General features: G+C 42.0%; 1 protein-coding gene across 1 annotated transcript in view; it reads left to right on the top strand.

Moving 5' to 3' along the window:
• tenm2a (teneurin transmembrane protein 2a) overlaps positions 1-21,493 on the top strand; it is a 135,788-nt gene that overhangs the window by 7,837 nt on the left and 106,458 nt on the right. Inside the window, exons 2-4 of the mRNA XM_068740384.1 lie at positions 5,060-5,104; positions 6,435-6,740; positions 12,458-12,508. Of these exons, the coding sequence (XP_068596485.1) occupies positions 5,060-5,104; positions 6,435-6,740; positions 12,458-12,508 (402 nt within the window). The remainder of the gene's footprint in view (positions 1-5,059; positions 5,105-6,434; positions 6,741-12,457; positions 12,509-21,493) is intronic.

The raw sequence follows: 21,493 nt of genomic DNA on the forward strand, positions 1-21,493 counted from the left end.
AACGAAATTTGTGCCGACGGCGATGCAGGTGGTTGAGTGGGTCGTCGTATGATCGAGAGGTTGGTGGTTTGTATCCCGGCTCCTGCACATGTGCACACTGTTGTTGTGTCCTTGTGCAAGACACTTCACCCACATTGCCTGTGTGAATGTAGTGAGCGAGTGAATGTCGGTGGTGGTCGAGAGGGCCGATGGCACAAATTGGCAGTCCCAGGGCAGCTGCAGCTACAACAGTAGCATCTCCACTCCCAAGTATGGAGTGAATGAATAATGCACAATGTAATGCGTCTTTGAGTGTCCAGAAAAGCGCTATATAAAACAAATGCATTATTATTATTATTATTATTATTATTATTAAAAACACTCTTTGACCATTTTGAAAGTCCCTTTGCCAAAATATTGTTCTTCAAACTAAGAATTATTATTTATGGTTAAGTTCAGATGGTGAAAACGATGAATCAGATTGTTTCATTTATTTATTTATTTTTGCTTCTGGCCTTTTGGACTAGCTGGAGAAGTTGAAAGAATATTGTATCATTGTTCTCCGTCTAGGACTCTAGGTATCGGTCAACAGTCGCACACGCCCGAAACACTGGCACGTTTCTCTTCTTTGTCATGTCTGTGGGCATTTGCTGTGTTTTGCTTGAACTCTGTACCCCAGCGAATCCTGGTGGTGCTGCTCAGTTTTGTCCGTATCCATGTGCCTTCAGGACATGAATAAGAACAACATTAACGCAGCGTATGGATAGAAGGCTGTCTGCACCCATTTTTGACACTGAGCACAATTAGCCTTAATTTGTTGTGATTAATGTGTTGGCAGAACAGAACATCATTAGCATTCATGTTTCTGCTAAGCTTCAGCTCATTCCAACTTTGCCTCTTTGCTGTTTGCTGCTAAGTGGGTAACCTGCAGTGGGTGTATTGGGGCTATTTTAACAACACTTGCCTACTGTATCCAGAAGCAAGTCTGATGAGAGGTCAGAGTTTACTCAAACTCCAGGGTTCTGGCTGTAAAACCAAAACAATGAGTCGAAATTCAATCACATGCTCCATTGAGCTAAGGGTTATTGCATAGCTGAGTCATAAAAAAGACAACATTAATTTTAGTCCTATGAGACGATCCAAAATTATATGACTGTTATTTTCTCTAATAAACCAGAGCATTGACTGTAAATTTTGAGCTGCAGAACAGTCCTGCAGGAATACTGATATACATATTTATACCAGAGTGTATTTCTTTCTGGAGCTGAGTTGTAGTTCACATTGTTACCACCGGCGAGGCAAAGGGTAATTCCAGATGACATTTTCTGGAAATGTTGGAAATGTTACCAGGAATACTTGATTACGTTTTGGTGACGATCCAGAAGAGATCTTGGATTCTGGATCAGTTTGAAATTTTCAGAAACATTGCAGTCAATGGAGCTTAACATTTGTCCCTCAATATCTCGGTTGATTATTGACCAATGTTTATGGAATTTGACAGTCGTGTGGGATGGGGGCCTCTATCTCACCACCGAATTTCATCTGGATTGGTTCCAGGATGATGTTCGAAATATGATGATGTTTGACTCCGATTCACTTTCACTTTTCATGGTTGGTGTATAAAGATAGCAAGAACAATTTAGAACGTTTTGTTGATGATCCAGATCACCATGTGGATGGTGTAAATCTAATTAGGAGGGGAACGAGCTGCTCGGCGGAGGTCTGCGCTCTCTGAGCGTTTTCTTGTTTCACTATATGATGAGCATTTAGGCTGTTAATTATATGTAATTAGGCTGTAATTATATGCCAAACTTTGTGATCTCATTATGGCCACACATAGAGGTTATGTTCATTAGTTCTCTCGAAACAGATGTATAGCCCTTCATTTCATAGAATGCTTCACATCACCATGGAAGCCTTCCTTTTTGTACATTTTTATTGGTACTTTCCAGAATTTTAATTGCTTGTATTTTAATTAGAAGTGCATAAAAATGGAGCAAAATCCATTCCCAATTCAATAAGACAGCAATGACCTTGAACCTTGCCTAATATATTCAAGTCAAAGTCATTCCAATGGCCCGTCCCTCTGTCTGTCTCTCTCCTCACCAAAGCTGTTGCTCATGAATGAGGTTTCCACCATGTTTCAACACCTCATCATAAAATCCACCTTTTTCTCTCTGACTCGGCTCTTTATTTTGCTCCTCTTCTTCGTATCCTATAAATTTAAAAGGAAGTTCATTTTTCTTTCTCAAAGCTTACATAAGCTGTTGCCTGCGTGAGCGACACAGCAGATCGTTTCTCATTCCTTTGACACAAAATTAATTCATTGATCACCTTTCAAAATTCATGAATTTATGAATTTTCCCACTCACACTGCAGCAATTGACACTGGACCTGTATTACATACAGTATGTGTACAGAGAAATTTACTCCCCCCCCCCCCCCTTAAAATAAACAATACTGAGTTGGACACAGAGACACTGATAGCCTTCATATGTTACCAGAGGTGTCAGTATATTTACCTCTGCCGAGGAGGTTATGTTTTCTCCTACATTGGTCTGTCTGTCTGTCAGCAAGATTACTCAAAACATTCAGGATGGATCTTGGTGAAATTTGCACAAACATTTTTTAAATCTTATCAGGAACAGTTGATTGGATATTGATGATGATCCAGATCAGCTGGTGTAAATCTAATTACGAGGGGAATGAGCTGTTCGGCTGAGGTCTGCTTTTCTCGTTAACTATTTTGATAGACTAGCATTTTCGATCCAAGTATTGCCGTGTGACATTTTGCATGTGTGGAGACAACGCTGCAGATATTTACAATTAGTGAAGTGGACAATGAAAACTGTCTGCAGTTAATTTAAAAAAACTGTGATGTCCCCGTCTTGATTTCAGGTTTACAGTCCCAATCTCCTTCACTATGTTTTATTGCTGAGCAGAAATGCTTTTTTTAAGTGCTTTTTTGTCTAGCATTGAGCAAATAGACAGGGCGACACAGGAAAGCCACTTTGTTAAGATTTAATTCCAGAGGAATGGAAATACAAGCCTGAATATTAAAAAAATAAAAATAAATATTGATTATATTGTCTTCATTTTCCACGGATTTATTTGGAATGAAAAAATATACATATTGTTGTGACATACTTCCCAAAAAGAAACAAAGGACAACCACTAAAGTGCAGTGTAGATGAATAGCTGTAAATGAAAATGGAAAATATTAAGAATTGACACATTTTAGCTGCTATTAGCCTTCAATTCTTCCATTTCCTTCGTGGTGACAAAGAAAATAAGGCTTTTACAGTTATCAGCGGTAATTTCAGCCATTTCATGGGATTGCTAGAGAACCGACCGTGCACGGTCGCATTTTCTTCCTGATTTTAATGCTTCCTCCTTCCAAGAGCAAATCAGTTCCCTAGTTTAGCACTTTTGGACAAATCAGAACCTTTTCTGAATTGGTGCGCCCTCGGAAGCTAGAAATGAAATGTCCAAAGGTGGTCCAAGAGACGAAGCAGGGAAGCATGCATGTTCTCCCTGTTTTAAATCCTTTGCAGAATCACACAGTGGGGTGAGGAAAAGTCAAGCAGCAGAATGCAGAGTCCTGCTGTCTATACTTTGCCTGTCAAACTGCTAACAAGCACAAATGATTGTTTAATGATGGGCCTCTCTATCCACAAAACTGACTGCTTACAATCGTGCTTGCACAAAGCCACACGTGCAAACTCTGCACAGATATCATTCAAATCCAGTGCCTTCTTGCTGGAAGGGGACAGCGCTAACCACTATGCCACCATGCCGGCCTGACTGTCTTTAATGTTCTAATATTTATTTACTATTTTGCATAATGTAGGTCGATTTCATCTGATTTCAATTGATTCTGATCGAGTACATCTTCATGCTTCATGAAAACAAGTCTGTCTTTAAAGACAATGGTGTTGTGTTGTGTTCTGATGTGGCTGACTAAAGTTCAAACAAAGTGACTTTGATGTTTGGATGGTCTTACTTACCCATAGGAGCTTGCCTCCAATTATCAATAACTATTGATAATTATCATCTTGACAGAATCTCAGCAGTCACTTGTGAATAAATAAATACATGAAAATGTACAATTCTCTGTATTCATCACTGCAGTCATAAATCCTGTATTCTGTCCTTCATCTTGCACACATTCAGGACTCATTTCATTCTTCCATCCTTCTGTTCTTCCCTTGTAGCTCTATTACTGAAAGGTAGTCCCGGGAGCATCCTAGATCATGCCCCTCTACCCCTCTGGATTCTTATTCCACTGAATCTGGCCCTGCTTCTATTTTCATTTTACTCTACATATACTGATTTCGGCCTTTATTTTTAATGTAACCCATTGCTAGATTCAGATGTACAACACATTCACAGTGAATGCACGGATCAGCTGACAGGCAAACGTACATATCAGTGTGGAGCATAGAAACACACACACACACACAGATGTGAGCAGCTGCAGAAGAAATTCAAAGCACAAAACGCACATCAATGCATTATAAGTGCAACAATGACAGCGGCTGCATCGTAGCAAGACAAAGGCATTGATCAGATAAGAATGCAGCGACAAATTTACCCCCCCAGATCTGTCATAATATCACATAACAAATATGCGATTGGCTTTCTATTTATGGAATAACTGAGATAGATTTTCATGCCTGCCTCGGCTCGTAGCACCGATCCATCTTTCTTTGAGCGCAGCATTGGCTTGTTACAGCGTTGGGCTCTGTCTGCGGCTGTTGGTGATAGGGAGTGATTGTATTTTGCATATGTAATCACTAGTTATGGGTTGTTAATTGTACGGAGCATTGGCCTGTGGGATGTAACGCTGGATATTTGCACCAAAGACGCACAAACACACGCACTTGGTTGCTGTTTCGTCATCCACGTAGCATTTTGTTTCTACTGGAAGATGTGTTTGTGGCCCAATTATTGTCAGTGTATTTTGGATGGGATGCTTTGCATAAGGACTAATTCTCTCCGTGATTGCCGAGTAGACATAGTTCAGTTCAGGACGATTTGCTGAGTGGTGTTAAAGAACCTGTGTGTTCCTCTCTCTCAGGCTTCCTGGAATTCTCTCCTGTCCTCCTACGATACTTCATCTCAGGTATGGGTTCAACAAGTAGAGATAGACCCTGTGCTTAAACTGTAGTATAGTGGGGGAAATGACCAACGGAATACCACCCCCCCCCCCCCCCCCCTCTCATAAATATGTATTGTAAAGGAGTTTCTTTCCATCCGTATTTATGCCAAGTGGGAGGACGAGACAAAGAAAGAAAGAAGATAAGAACGGGTAATTGACACTTAAGTCTTCTTTTGTTGACTTGATGTTGCCCAGCTGTTGCCTAGAAACTGAACCCACCTGTGGCGCCATTCTCTGACCTCCGGTGTCTGGTCCAATAGAAGTGTAGAGCCTTACGCCTCCTCCTCTAGTTCTCATTCAGGCCCTCCTTGTCTGCATCATTTTCAGCGCTGCGCTCGTGTTTCGGTGAGACTGTGAAGAGGAGCTTTGAAGATCCAGCAGACGATTTTGATCTGCTTAATTCCCTCTCTGATTGCGTCCGTACGCTTGATGAGTCACAGTTAACCCAGTCGCACAGCTGCACAATTCCCAGCAGATCAATTCATGCAGCGTGTCACCACAACGTTACACTCTCTTCCCTTGCTTCTTGCTTTCCCCTCCCCAAACAGCTAATGAAGTGAATCACAACTGTTTTTCCCCCTGATCCTTTTGCCCCAACAGCTGACGGTGAGCAATTGCATCCACAATACACTTTTAATTAGTATAGAGAATAAACTGGTTGAGCATGCCTTTTTTTCTTAATTGCTTTTTCCTCGGCTTGGATTTAATTGAGCTGCAGCACAGTTTATTGATCTCCTTTGATGTGCTTTAATTTGGATAATTTTATATATTTATTTTGGGCGTGACGAAATTGCTTGTCTTGAGGGAGAGGCCGTTAGGCGGCGAGGCCGGTACTGCGGTAGGCTGCGGTAATATTCAACAAGCCTGGGGTCCAGCAAGGGATGGCGACGAGGCAGAGAGATGATCAAACCGGCAGCTGCAGTACAGTCAGGTCTCAAGCAAACAATTATTTGATCACATGTAGAGAGAAATATCACGAAATCCAAAGTCTGGTAATCCAGCAAGGGAGGTGGGTTTGAGCCGGGCGAGTACATGTTCCCTGCAGCAACGAGTTAGCAGCCTGTGCCTGATTCATGCTGTGTCATCTCTCCCCTCCTGCCTCTAACAACAAAGACCAATTTTCATCCTCCGCCTCCGTAGTTTCATAATTAGTGTGCTTCACTGTACGTGATTGTAGGTTTGTTTGCTAAATGTGTGTGTGTGTGTGTTCCTTTGTTTGTGTGTCTCCATTTGCTTTAGTCAAAATTAGCCCTCTCCTCTCTCTACCTATGTTACTCCATTCTCTCCTCCACAGGGGGTAACTTCACCCTGGCCGAGCTGGGAGTATGCGAGCCAACTCCTCCTCCTCCTCCTCCTCCTCCTCACCCCACTGCTGTTCCCTACTGTCCAGACCTGGCCCTTCTCCAGAGAGGATACTCCCTGAGTGCCGGCTCCGACGCAGACTCGGATCCCGAGGGGCCGCTGTCTCCGGAGCGAGCCATTCAGCTGTGGGCCGGACGAGGAAGGGTAAAGTCCCGACGCAGCTCAGGAGTGTCAAGTCACGAGAACTCGGCCCTCACGCTCACCGACTCAGAAAATGACAAGTCTGATGAAGAGTCAGGTAGGATGAAAGGCTCTTGAAAACTGTGCCAAGAGGCTATGTGTATATTAAAATCCCATTGATACAAGATACATTGAGTTAATAAGGGTTGATCAGGGAGTGACAACAAAAGGAGGACTAAAGTAGTGTTGTAGTCCATCTTTAATGACATCATAAATGAGAATGTATATCTCACAAGGATTTGTCGATATTGCTTAAATCTTAAACCGCTTCTGAAACAGACAGTCATTATATTAATTGCAAGTGAGGTGGATTTATGGATTGAGTCTGTTTCTGATCTAAGGAACTGTGGTTGAAACCCCCCAGAGAGCCATCCTTATTTTCCATCAATAGCACTTAGCCAAAGCCCTCTAACTCCACAATCTTACACCACTGACTTCTCACCACTGGCCTGATGCCAAAAACTCTTTGGGATTTCTTTTTTTTGGGGGGGAGACAACCGCACATGAGCATTTTTAACTATTGTCATCCAACCCATTACAGTCTGCAGTCAGAGAGAAGCCATTCTTTGCCTTTCAAGTGCATCCTGCGTCTCCAAGCAATCTTGAGAGTGTGATGTTTTCAGGGGGGGGGGGACTCTATCCTCTAACTTTGTTTATTGCCAACTTCCCATTTCCTTGTTAATCCTCTCGCAGTCGTAAAAAAAAGGCACACAAGCTTCTCCGGAGGTGTCAATGGAGGTTAATGAAAAGTAGATGGAAGGAAAAGCAACAGTCTAATTAATTGAATTCTCGGCAGCCGCACTTATCAGCTGTGGATCCACCTCTGCTGGACTGCAAGGCCGCCGAATCAGAGACAACTTCTGTCGGCTGTTCAAGCTACTCAACACCTATTAAACACGTCAAGAAACACCTTCCCAGAGACACGCCTTTCATCCCATCGCCCGATAATTGCTTTGTGGTTAATTACCAAGCTAATCTCGCAGCCGCAGATATCAGCCGCAAGACGCCGCTCTCGCGCTTGTCTGTCTCGGGGCCATCAGAGTGCCATTGAGCGCTCTGTCGCGAGCGTTTCCATTGCAATTCTTAATCCAGCACTATATTGTGATAATCACTCGCCTGAAGTAGGTGTCGACACGTTTGTCTCGAACGACTTGATCAAAAGTTGTGCTATTTGTGGCTATTTTTTTTTCTTCTCCTCGAGGGTCTAAACATTCATTCGCCCGTTGGAGAGAGATTCATCTTGATGACTACCCCGAACGTGTGTCACATTAACGTCAGCTGAATTCAACGCAACATCAATGGCTCGCCATTTACAAAAGCATTAAAGGGTTATGAATCGCTGGCTCCGACTTTCAGACCTGTCTCATGATGGTTCCACAGAGCGAAGATTCAGATCTGCATTGTCGCCTCTGCCAGCACGCCAGATCAGAGACGCCAGTCTGATAAAAGGGACCAGGTGCTCGTCTGCGTCTGATCAAGTCAATTTGTTAGTTACTTGGTTGCTCTGAATTTTACCGTTCCAAAAGAGAACTTCTGATACTGGAGGCACTTCACAGCGCCCGGAGCAAATGTGGGTGCTTCATTTGAAAGTGTCTTCATTCTGTATGATGCTGTGGTTGTCTGTCTTGGAGATGTTTTTTTTTCTTCTGTTTACCGGTGTGAAAGTGTACACGGCCCAAACCTCTCCGCGCCGTGTGTCAAAGTGTGAAACAGGAGCAACGGGAGTGTCAAAACAGCAGGGGGAGGTTCTGAGCGTCTAATAATAGAGATTGACAGAAACAGAGAGAGAAACAACATCATAAACACATGCTAACAAATGAAAAGGATGGTGGCGTGCTAAAACACCAAACAGCACGCTGCACCACTTTTATCTCACAGCATCCCTAACAAGCTTCAGAAGTCTCACCTCCCTTGATTTTCCTCCCGCCCCCTCTTCATCTCCCTCCTCTCCCACCTTTCTTCTTCAACTTTCAAGCATCTTCGTCTGTCTTCTCAGCGCATGCTTGCACCGCTACCGTCCCCTCATTATGCTCCTGTCAGTAGAGCTTGGCGGCGTGACTGACAGGTGTCAGTTTGAGGGTCTAGGTCCCCCCCTTAGGGCAGGAGTGTGTATGTGGATGAACGATCACGCATGGCCTGTTCCAGATTTTACTACCGAAATAGAAAGTCCAGAAATGGTGAAATATATGTCACAAAGGAACAGTGTTACGTATGTGTAGATAGATTGTTCAACTAGCGCCTTCAAATGCACATCTTACAAGCGGTTGGATGATCTCGATCAGTGCGAAAACTCACTTACAGAGATTTGAAAAGATTTGTGAAAATAATTGAAGCCGTCTGTGTCCGAAACTTGTTTGGGAGCAGGATGCCAATATTATCTATATTGTATACCGTATATATATATAGTTATTGGTTCAGTTGCTGTGACATGACGGAAAAAAAAAACATTAACAATGTATTTGGTAATTTCAATACTTGTCTCATATATATATATATATATATATATATATGAGTCATTTTTCTAAATAACGGAAGCTCAATCTGATCATATATTGTTTTATGTAAGAAGCTTGGTAGAAAAAAATTCTAATTGTAATCAGGCCCTAATATATGGTACATAAATTGTACTTGTGTAGAAGCTGACAACAGTAATGCCAACCACGTTTCTTCAGCGTGAACAACAGAACAGTAGATACAGTGTGACAATAGTGTGAACGTGTGCAGGTTAATTTGTGGCTCATTTTAGAAATGTGTTTCATCAGTACAGTAGTTTCCTCTGTAGACCTCTGGCATACATGAAGCTATTTTCTAAACTATATTTTCATTTATTTTGTCATTTAACACTAAATCCCCATTACCCCCCCCCCCCCTTAAAAAGTATGCAAGCCTTTTTAAGTAAGTTTCCTAAATGCAACTCAGGGATTTGAAAGTTTCCCTACATCTAGTTTTATTGTCGAATATTGAACAAAGACACTTTGCTTTTATTGCCCCTTCCAGACACTATTAAAATAAAGACCAGAACGTTGACTTGGCAGAGCCGAGGCAGATTTCATTTACGCAAACAACACTGTGAGACAAACAAATGTGGGAATAGAGAGCAGCATTGGGAGATTTAATTTTGACAAAATGGAGGAAGAGATTTACTGTCACAATGTGCGCTGCCTCATAAAACTTCCGTCTGGAAACACAGGCAGGGGGAATAGAAGTACTTGTAAATTCCCCCCACCAGTGCCTGATGGCCACGTCTACCTGCATTGATTAGCAGAGAGACTGATTAAAACATGCATTGGATGCAATAAGATCAGGCTGTGACATTGATTTCGACCTGAAGCCCAGGGCTACGCTGCACATGCTTCTATGTGGGGCCACATGCCTCTCTGTTAACAGCAGCCTGTTAAGGAAACAGATCAGAGTTTAAGTCAACTTCAACGTCGTTTTGCCTTAATAAATCTCAGCTTTATAAACACAGAACACAGTCGAGACATGGCACAATCACATGTGAATGCTAATTAGCTGGGTTCAGGCAATATCTCTGTCTCTCTCTCTCTCTCTCCCCATTTACTCCTTACCTTCCTTCCAATCGCTCCATCTGTTCGACTGGATAATAAATCATTGGGTAGTATTGTAACATATGTGACAGGGTGTATTAATCTCTTAATTAGAGAATGAAAAGGTGGTGCTAAATTTAGTCTGCCCAATCCTGCCCCACGTTTGCGTCCGCTCATTGTCTAACGCCCCCCCCCCCCCCCCCCCCTAAGGAAATGGTCTGTAATAATTTTTATGCTGCTGAAACTTTATTTTAATTCCCTTCTTTTGACTAATCAGAAAACTTTGGAAATATCCCTTAAAACATCTGTTTCCTTTTATATATATATATATATATACCGGTATATATTTATGTTTTTTGGTAATCTGAGCCACAATGATGCTTTATGAAAGCTGCACAATGCAAAGTGATTCTTGATTAACTAATCAAATACACAGGCACAGGTGGTGGAGTGCTTGCACCACAAACCTAACCAAATCAGCCACGTTTGGTTGATGATTTGTTATTCCATGGAATCTTTAGGGCTGATTTGCTGCAGGGATTTACTAGTAATCAAGTTAAATTGATATAATGTTTAATTATGGTTATTTTGATTTTGCATAAAAAGTGCTGAGGACTTCACTTTACAGATTATCATTATGAGGCACTTTTCCCCCCACAACAGTTACTCTCAGCACCAGAAACCTAGTTCACGTAAGTCCTGTCCGTCAAACTCAAGCAACACTTAAAGAGTCAGACTAGTGAGGTCCTTCGAGACCTCTGCTCTACCCCCGGGGTCGCTGTGAGTGTGTATGTGTAAGCAATAAACCAATAGTGAGAACCTTTTGTGTGAGTGTGTGTGTGTGTGTGTGTTAGGAGGGTTGGGGGCATTAGCCTCTGATTGAGTTTTCAGAGAGCAACGTGTGGTGCGAAAGGCTCGACAATGGTCTAACAGAATTAGTAGCCTGTGATGAATGGTGTGTGAGAGCAGCACTGACAGCTCGCTTTCACAAATGCAAGCTTGTGTGAGAATGTGTGTGTGTGTGTGCGCGTGCGCGCGTGCGTGCGTGCGTGTGTTTAGGCCTCCATACTTCACCAGTGGTTCAAGGACTTTCCATCCAAGCAGCAAGAGCAGTGCATGCTAAAATGAACAAAGCAGAGATGGATGCTGATGTCTTTGGGTTCAGGCTGTAGCTTGAAATATGTCTGACAGCCAGGATCAATAAAGGTTGAACTATTCAAAATACTTAACATTGCTGCAAAAAAACCACACACAAGCACAGGTATGAATAAAAAAAAATAAAAAAAATGATGATCTTAGTTGTATGAATAGATCATAAAGTAAATCCTATGCACAACACGCACAAACAGACTCAAACAGGAAGACAGATTTGCACATACAGACATATGGATATAGAAGCAGTATTTAATATGAGCCTGTGGATATTGATTACAGTAGATAGGTGCTAACTCAAGTTAAAGGGGAGGGAGCCTGCAGTGATAGAGAGAAGAGAGGAGGAATAAGAGGAAAACAGAATCGATGAATAAATGGAAAGCGAGAGATGAGAAAAGGCTTTCCACAAAAAGCTGATGGAGAACACTTTAAAAAATGTCTTCTTGTGCGCTCTGCAGCGAGGGCCCATTCTCAGCATCAGTGTTATTATCAGGTAAGCGAGAGTCAAAGAGCCAGTGGCATCACTGGTGTCAGACTGGAAGCTCGCTGATGACTATGCTGCTGCCCTAATAGGGAATTTAGTTAGCCTAATGGCCTCTCATGCCATCTTCAGACCTGTCAGAGAAACAGAGAGGAAAGAGAAGCAGGGAGGCGGGGAGGCAGAGCCCTGAGTGAAAATTGAGAATTCTCCAGCCAATTATGAGTGATCATATTATTTTCCCCTGCATGGTGCTGAAACTACTTTTGTAGCTTATCGTCAGCACTTTGCTTCCTAATGAAGGCTGTGGGTATCTGATCGAGAGCAAGAAGGAGTAAAAAAGAAGCAATGGGCGGGGAAAGGCTGGAATGCTGCATCCGCCTTTCTTTTTGTTTGCTTGTTTGATTTTAACCACATCTGCATCCACTTCACGGAGATGTTGCTTTTATCTTCCAATTTCAATTTGTTGTCGTTTGGGGTTTTTTTTTTACCTCTGAAACTCATTCAATCTGTCTGTCTTTGTTTGTCACAATCTTTTTTTTTTTGTTTCCTTTCTCCTGCTTCATCTTCCTTTTTCTAAACTCCCTTCTCCTCCAGTTTACCTGGATGACGAGGAAGATGAGGATCCATTTGGAGACTGTGTAATCAGTAAGTCGCATCTGTCTGTGTGCTCCCGTGGATTACGTGGCTCCAATATAAGCCTTTCCACTTGTGCGTGTGATTGTGTTAGATGTGCTTGTTCCAGTTGTCTGTGCGCCGTTTGCCGTTTTGTTCACGAGTTCCTGTTTTTCTGAGCGAGGCTGTTCCACAAAGGATAGCAGCTTCGAGCTGGGTGTCGTCCGTACAGGACAATGTTGAAGGGGCCTTCGCAAAGGCCTGAGAGTGGGATTGTACGTATTTCTGTGACCGTTCTAATATTCGCTCATCTCCAAATTGTGACAGTGCTTCATTCCATTTATAAAAGTTGGTAGGATATTGGGGTTAGGTGCAGCGAGGGATGGTGAAATAATTGGTTTCTGTGTGCTACTCTTGTATTTCATCCGATACAAGACAAAGCCATTGTTCGTTTTCTCATGCTTCATCTACATTTACGAGCTCCTTTCTTTATTATCTTCTGTTCATTAGCACATGTCCAACTGGTTAATCGCTTTACACTTGATCGGGTGAAAATTTCCCAGAGGGCGTTTTTTCTTTTCCTTTCCCCCCTCCTCCTCGATCACAAAATGAGCCGTATTTACCTGTGTCCCCCGACTTTGCCTCTGTGAATGCAAATGAGTGCTAATGTTTGTGTTACGGAGAACCGGCGTTTCCATTACCGAGGGTCAGAGTGGCGGGTGTGGAACGAGAAAAGGAGGAAAAGAAGCCAAGAGATGCTGTAACCTTGAAGCGACGAGAAGAGCAATGAGACATCAAAGAGCAGGAGGAATCATTGAATATGCGGTGGGCTCTCCACTTGGGATCATTTAATCACTTCTGTGCTGAGCGAACGAATTGAAGTCACGTTACAGCTCATGCCACAGGGATGCGCATGTACACAGGAGCCGCGCATAAATATGTACAGCACCTTCATCCAATTACATTATCCTCTTCAGAAGGCTGGAGCTCATCACCCTGGTCAACACAGGCCATACACGCATCCATTCACACGCAAACCTACAGGCACTTTATGGACACCTTTGGGGTCTTACTGCATGCACCATCATGCTGGTACATCCTGTATGTACGGTGCATAACGATAAAGCGTTAAAGGCAAATATGCACCTTAAAAACCGCTTCATCTTCGTCAGTGAATAACAGAACAGAACTCTAACACTGGTGAGTCTGAACTGAATTGATGTTAATAAAAATCAAGACTTTTACTCTTAAAAGTGAAATTAAGAAACTTATGTAAGCAAAGTTATTACAGGTGGTATTTACTGATGCGGTAAATTCCCCTCTGTCTTATTTCATTATAGTCTTATAGTGAAACAAGTCAATATACTATTTGCCATGCACAATGTCCTTGGTTTCCTGGTGAGTAAATATCCACGCCTTCTTGGGGAAATTAAAGTCTTGAAATATATATATTTTTTACCGTGCAGAAATTATTCAGCTCGCTTTTAATTTGGAGGAACACACAGAGAAAAGCGGGTTGAAGTTGGCGGGGCTAATGAACAAACTTTTTCTCCTGTACGTATTTAAAATCCAGCACTGTCTGTTTAAAATGACTAAATCATTATCATTCAAAAGTTAAATATATCCAAAATATGATCACTGGTCCATCTTTACTCGGCAGATAATTTAGAAATGATCTGACAGTTGAGGTTTTTATTTCGTGGTGTTTTAAAACAGTGCAGCTTGTATCTCTGTAGCCATTTCTGTCTATTTACTAACAGCCTTACAAATCAACCTTTTCCTTTGCCCTGCTCACATCATCACTGTTTCACACTTTCTAATTTATTACTTTTATACATCCTGCTCCAACCTGCTCACACGAGACAAAGATGTTGATGTGTTATACGCCACACCTCTTTTGTTTGCAGGGTTGCGGTGTAAATTAACAAAAGTTACAGATTTGCTTGTAACCTTGGTACACTGAAGATACATTTGTTGTTGTTTTTTGTTTTTTGCAGCGTGTGGCAGCGTGGTCTTTTGCTGTGAGTGGCTCAACATGAAATATGGGATTTTATTTTTTTGAACAGTACAGCAGAGATTAGCAGCTGGTTGTAATATTTACTCACACACATAAGATCAAGAAGTACTTGTACTGGAGACTGCTGGGTAACGTCTTAACTCTTAGTTTTTAATTTTTATGTTTTTAATAATTTGTGATTAAATTCTTTAGATAAAAGAAACTTGTCGCCCACCATAACATCTACAATTATTCACACAGCGTTCATTTAATTTTATTTACCAGGATTATCAACACCGTAGTATAAGATTCAATATACCTATAAAAACAGAATTATAAATGTCATATCATTATCATGCCCCCTGGTTTAAACCCCCTAATTCAAAATGATCAGAATTTTTCTTTTTTTTTTCACATAAGTAACCAAACCAATACATTGCACAATAACTTCCATGCCTGTTTGTAGAACATCTGCCTCAAACAGTAACGAGTACACATAATTTTCTTCAAGTGTGCTGTGTACTCCGCGTCTTATCTTTTGTAATTATTATTCTTTATTACGTTCTTTATTAAATTCAAATTCCCAACACCTTGTACATTGTGGACAAGTTAAACCAGAGAGAGAGAGAGAATTTGTGAATGAATAAGTGGAGCTATTTTCCTGGTTCTGAGTATTTCTGGTGGGTTTTTTCTCCTCTCAGAGGTGACTGTATCATTTTTGTTAAACAGCTTCATAACACATGGAGAGGGAAATCAGGTATCTGTAAAGCACAAAAGATCTCGCAGCGATCTTAATTACAACTGCTGGTAGTGATTTTGTGTTCACATTATGAAATGTAAGAAGAAGAATTATGTCTCGTGAATGCAAGGAAGAGGTATGCGGGTATTTCTTTTCCGACACTCCCATTATCAAAAGTTATCTCACATACTGCTTATAGCCTTATTCATTGAGTATTATAATATTAATTTGGGCTTTTATCTATTAAGTTTTATTATCGTTAATAGTATCAATCTTATGTCATGGGTAATTGTGTGTAAATGGCAGTAATAGCCAATTAGGTAAATCCATGTTCATTTTAATCAGTGTGCATGTGTGTGTGTGTGTGTGTGTGTGTTTAATCTTTTTCATCTCTTCATTTCATCCTTAGCCTGTCCTTCATTACTCTCACAAACTGTCCAGTACAAAAACATATAATGATGCCATAAACAGCGGCCTCTTGGATTGAAATACTCCACTGTGCAGCTTTGAGGCTGTACTGAAGGGAATGGTCTCAGGGCTCATTCCATTAATGTCGGGTTTGAATGCATCACAGCAACCATCTGAAAAAAGGAAGAAAAAAACAGCCTGGAGACTGCTGACGGGTCACAAATTGCATTTATTGTTTAGTAGTTATCAGCCATGGACTCCGTAAAAAAAGAAAACCTCCTGTGGGACGAGTAGTTTAAAGAGGCAGTAGCAGAAGAGGGCAATTTTATGAGAGCAAATGCTGGAGAGAAGCTGCAGGAGACCAGATATCATTCATTCAGAAGCTATTTGTGATTTCAGAAGGAACAGCTGCACCAGCTGTCACTTTATGTGCTCCAGCAAACAAATGAAAAAAGTGTTAGTGTATCATTAACAAAATAGATTCTGTTAAAAATAGTTAATAAAACTTCAAAGTCTGTTGAAAATGTTAAAAATAGAGTCGAGCCAGCACATCCAAGCACAATCAGCTACCCTTTGCTGCCCCGTTGGCTTTTCCACTGCCTTTACGCCGGCACGCGGCAGCTGTGCTTGGCGTTCGTCGCTTCCTTCACCAGCAGAGTGATTATGACAGGCTGATTGGTGTTTTGTTTTCTTGCCGATGGGAAGATCAATGGCAGGCTGATAGCGAGGGTTGGGCTGGGAGCAGAGAGAAAAAGGATGAGAAGAACGGGGATGAGGCCTTGTCACTTTCTAGTAGGGAATGGGGATCAGATGATTTTTTTAGGGAGCGGACAGGATGGTGGTAAAAGCAGATGACGAAAAGGGGACGGCGCTGGTACTGTGGGGGAGACAGTTCAGAGGATTGCAGGAGAGATGGATAAGGAAAGCGTGGAGCTAAGAAGGAGGAGTGATCGTGAGGAAGATCCAGATTTAACAGCACAGCTGAAGCGATGGTTGAGGATTAACATTCTGTGACTGTCTGCAAGCAGCGTGATAATCTCTGGTGTCCTGCAGAGCACTGTGGGAAGCCCACCCCACGATGAGGGTTGAGACCTACCGCCAGGCCTGTCACACGTGTGTGCGACTCTCAGTCTAGGTGGGGCAGGTGCCGCAACCATGTGGCGCACTTAGCAACTTGATGGATACGCTCCGCAGGTGGCCGGCGGTGGGTGTGGTATATGCATTTTTTTTTTTTCGCTCTTGGTCCCAAACCACTTTATCTCCCACTCTCCACCATTCGGCTGTGATTTGAACGAGGAAATGAGCTTAGTAACTGCACTCATTTCCCTTTCGGTGCATATGGGGGCGGAGTCAGCGACTCGCTCCTCGCAGAGTTTTAATCCATATTGATTTGTGCCTCATGCTGTCTCATTGAACGGAGTGCAGCACTGCGGGGGCACCACACAGTGTGGCGAAGCATGCCATGGTGTTTGCTTGCAAGTCTCTGCTGTCCAGTGTTTATGCGCGAAACAGAAGGAGAGGGGGAGGGGAGCGAATGAGAGAGCGTCTACCTGGTGTGTCAACTTGTGGATGTGTTAAGCATTAAGCAGCAATTAGTAAAAGCTGGATGGAGCCCTATCTTATCTTGTCTTTTGCATTTTACTGGTTCTTCCCTGTGGTACTACACTGGTACCAGTTAGCAGTTGGATGTTTCCCTCATTTCATATATTTTTTTTTCCTACCACTTACTCAAAGCAGATGTGTTGGTAGGCCACAGCGCCAAAGAACTGATTGGTTCTATGTCATGTTGTGTGGTTGCCACGCAATACAGGGACTTTTGTGCAACTGAGGTTGACGACTTCAGAGGAAGGCGAAGTGCATAAAAACTTCCATTGATTCAGTTCAGTCACATCTTTTGTCACATCTCTATCTTTCAAAATGATTGCTGCATTCTACAAAATATGGTTTCTGGTTTCAAAAAAGAGCTCATTCCAGAGGCACAGAGCCGTGATCAAATTGCTGAAAAGTACTTGTCATGTCAGATTAATCGACCTTCATACGGTTGCATATTGAATATTGCTCTGCTCAGTTTCCCACCTGCATTGCGCTATAAAGCCTCTTATCTTGTGAGAAGTCGGCGGTCCCAGTGTATGTGAGACAACGTCATGTTATGTGTTTGTTCCATTGCAACAGTGTGCATGCATGAATATGTGAACTTCGCTTGGTTTCAGTATGGATACAAAGCAGACCCTGAGTAAAATCGCAGTGTTCAGCATGGAAAAAAAAAAACACAGCAGCATTGATGTCGATATTTCTATTAAAAGCGTTTCTTCTCCACTCAATACTCAGTTTAATAGCTTGTCTTTGTTTAGTGAGGAGTCAAATGGGAGAAGAGAAAGAATAGATGAGTAAATCTATATTAGAGTATCTAAGCTCCGATTGTGCCAGTCCCTTTGTTTCTCCACTTAATGCTCAGAGCTGGCTAATCATCAGACGAGTATCTGACTATCTTCCATCTCTCCGTAGCAGAGCATTGAGAAGCAGCCTGGCATCTCAGTGGGTATCAAATCTCTTTTTTTCTGAAAGCTTTCCACTGCTAAGCCAACTATCAGTTCTGCAAGGCAGTGGACATCAAGCCCAGGAAAACAAAGGAAGATGACTTTTTGGATAAGCACCAATCAATCAAGGAATTTTCAATTGATTGGTATGAACAGTCACAGAATTGATCAGGGTTTAGGTGACACATTTCTGTTATTAACAACATCCCATTTGCCACACCACCACCTCCACCCAAGGCAATCAACGCCAAAAGTAGTTTCAAATCAAAGTTACAAAAAGAAGTGTTGCTTTGGATCGAAACAAGGCGTGTCTTTGTGTTTATTTTAGCCACATATTTGCAGGATTTTTAAACCGCTATCATTTTGCAGTCGGTTTAGACCTCAGCTTGGGATAAAGAGAGGCTGTCCAACGCCTATTCAAATGTTCTTGTCACAGCCCTTTCACACTGACACTCCGTTCAGGGACATTATGCAGAACAGGGTAGGATGTATGCTGAGGACTGTGCAGTTGCTTTCTGTCGCAAACAACAACAAAAAACTCCATATTCCATCTTTCATGGACATTTTACTTGGCTTAACCTTGACAATAAACTCAGCTTCATGACCTTGTGTGCTTGATTCAGGACTGTTGGTCCACAGTCTTGATTGGCATGTGGACTGATACAGAATCCCTTTAAAGGTTATTGCACCTAATAATCTAAAATAAGTCTTTAACTAGTCAACATTAGAGCCATTTAAATGAAGCGCCACTTTATTGGCAAGGTCATGGCGGGGAAAGCTTTTGTGTCGTCGTGTACTTCTAAAAGCATGCTGCTTTAAACTAACAGGTCATTGACACATTGTTCGAGTCGCTGCAGGTTTTGATCATATTGATATCCTCATGGATTTCTGCCATAATCATTGAATAGTTTTTCACTGCACACCTCAACAACAGACCAAAAATTAAAAAAAAGAAAACTGTCAACCCAGATCAATAATAACATTCTTTTGTTACCTCTGGGTCTAATTAATGCAACCGAGCCCTCTGAACGCATTACTCCAAATGCAGGAGCAGAGCAGACTTTGCAAAGTAAAAGACAGAGGGTGAAAATAGAAATTTACAATGAAAAGATAAGAACTGCCAAATTCTCAGGGCATGGCCTTATCTATTCTGTATAATCTTATTTTCAGTCTAAGTCCTTTTGTATCTTGACACAAGTCTACATATTGATTTTACTTACTTTAGATTCAGGCCTCCCTCTTTTTCTTCTTTCACTTATTTTGACTGTCAAGCCTTTCAGGGTTGGAAAAAACCCTCCGAATCTCTTCATCGTTGCAATCGACCTGAGGTGCAGAGATCACCCCGATAATAAGAGTACCTAATTTTTTTTTTATTAACTTTTACCATGCATGACTTTCCCTAGCTAGGTTACGGTGCACATATATTAACTCAATCACTCTTTTAGTTCCGTTTGTTTTTACCTACGTTTTCGTAGGCATTGTGAATCAAAGACAAGTGTTTGACTCTTTGAACAGATTCCATTTCAGCCTTTCTTTATTTTAATTGCTTTTGTGTCCCCATCTCTTCGTGCTTCACATCATCGGTGTCTCTTGTTTTTGTTTTCTTTTCTTTTTTATCACATAACTAAAAGTCAAGAAAGCATCTTATGGCCTTCTAAGGCTAAAAATAGAAGATGTTTGCTAGAACAGGCTTTGGAGTATTCTGTACGATGGCCCTGAAGTGCAAATCACAATACCAACTAAGAAAACACACAAAAAAAATAATAAGAATGAATAAATAAATAAAAACAATGGCAGATAAGAAGGCACAACAATAATTTACAAAACACGTTTTTAAATCATGCAAATTTGGAGTTTGTTGTTGTGATTTGTATTTCAGGTCTGTGAAAATGTTGGCTACATAAACAGAGAGAGAGAGAGAGAGAGAGAGAGAGAGAAATGTACAGACGTATGCATGCATGCATCAGTCAATTAGCCCTAAGTGTTCTTGACTCTATATGGCAACAACTCATCCAAAGATTGCCGGTGTGGGATGAGAGGCACCAAAAGTGTGACATTATGCACCCTTTCCAATACGCCCACACACTCACACACACACACACACACACAACATTCTAAACTCACCCCTCTCTCTCTTGTCTCTCTCCGTGTCTCTGTCGTGTGATTAAAAACCAAATCCTATTTTGTGTTCCTGCGCCCACACGTTTACACTGTGACACAGCGAGGTGCGTGTTAAGAGTCCAACTAGCTCTGTAGCAGTGTCACATAGCCAAGTCCCTGTCTCATCAGGCCACTTGCACAAACGCACGCACACACACACACACTACATGCACAGTTTGTGGAGGCCATGTGTTGGGAAGGTGATAGAGCATTGGCAGTTGGCAGACAGACAGCAGACACTGTTCCTCGACATCAAACGTCTCATGCCAGAATCTCACTTTCATGCCTCTCTCTCTCTCTCTCTCTCTCGCTCTGCCTGTCACACATGCTCATGCACACGCACTCACAAACACAACAACACAAATTTCCTCTGATCTCACTGCCAAAACTCAAAGACTTTCAAGGGCTAACACATTCATGAGCACGCGCACACAAACACACACTGATGAGTATTTAAAACTGAATAAAATGCCATGCCCCATTGTTGAAAACTGCTCTGCAGAAGTAAGACCTTGTTTTATGTGTGGTTTGAAATAGATTCCAAATTTTAAAAAATTTGCTCCGTGGAAAGGCTTCAGTCAGACTTCAATGCAGCCTCATGGGTAGTGCTGGTAGTGCGGTTAGCAGGAGCTAACGTAGCACTGCCAGTTTCTCCCTTGATAAATGCAGAGAGTTGCTTCAGGAAATGGCATCGGGCGTACATATTTACCAAACTACAAAATGCAAATCACCATGAATACGAAAGATATACCGGATTGGTCGAGGCCCGGGTTAACAACGACCGCCAGCAGCGTTGTACGGGACGCTGCTGAAAATTGGATTACTGTGGGTCGAAGACAGAGACGAAGAAGAGGAGGAAAACGGTTGCCCTCAACAGCGAGAGAAGAGGGAATGGAAGAGTTTACGACTGCGAGTAGGGACCTTGAATGTTGGGACGATGACGGGACATGATGAGGAGGAGGAGAAATGTGTTGTGTGTCCAAGAGACCAGGTGGAAAGGGAGCAAGGCTAGAAGCTGAGGAGTAGGATTCAAGTTGTTTTATAACGGAGGAGATGGAAAGAGGAATGGAGTAGGGGTTATCTTTAAGGAAGATTTTGTGCTCTAGAGGTGAATTGCGTGTTGGATAGACTAATTAAGATTAAGAGCATCTTTTATTGTCATTACACACTTTTTACAC

Source organism: Brachionichthys hirsutus, chromosome 6 (assembly GCF_040956055.1).
Source record: "Brachionichthys hirsutus isolate HB-005 chromosome 6, CSIRO-AGI_Bhir_v1, whole genome shotgun sequence".
NCBI classification, from domain to species: Eukaryota; Metazoa; Chordata; class Actinopteri; order Lophiiformes; family Brachionichthyidae; genus Brachionichthys; species Brachionichthys hirsutus.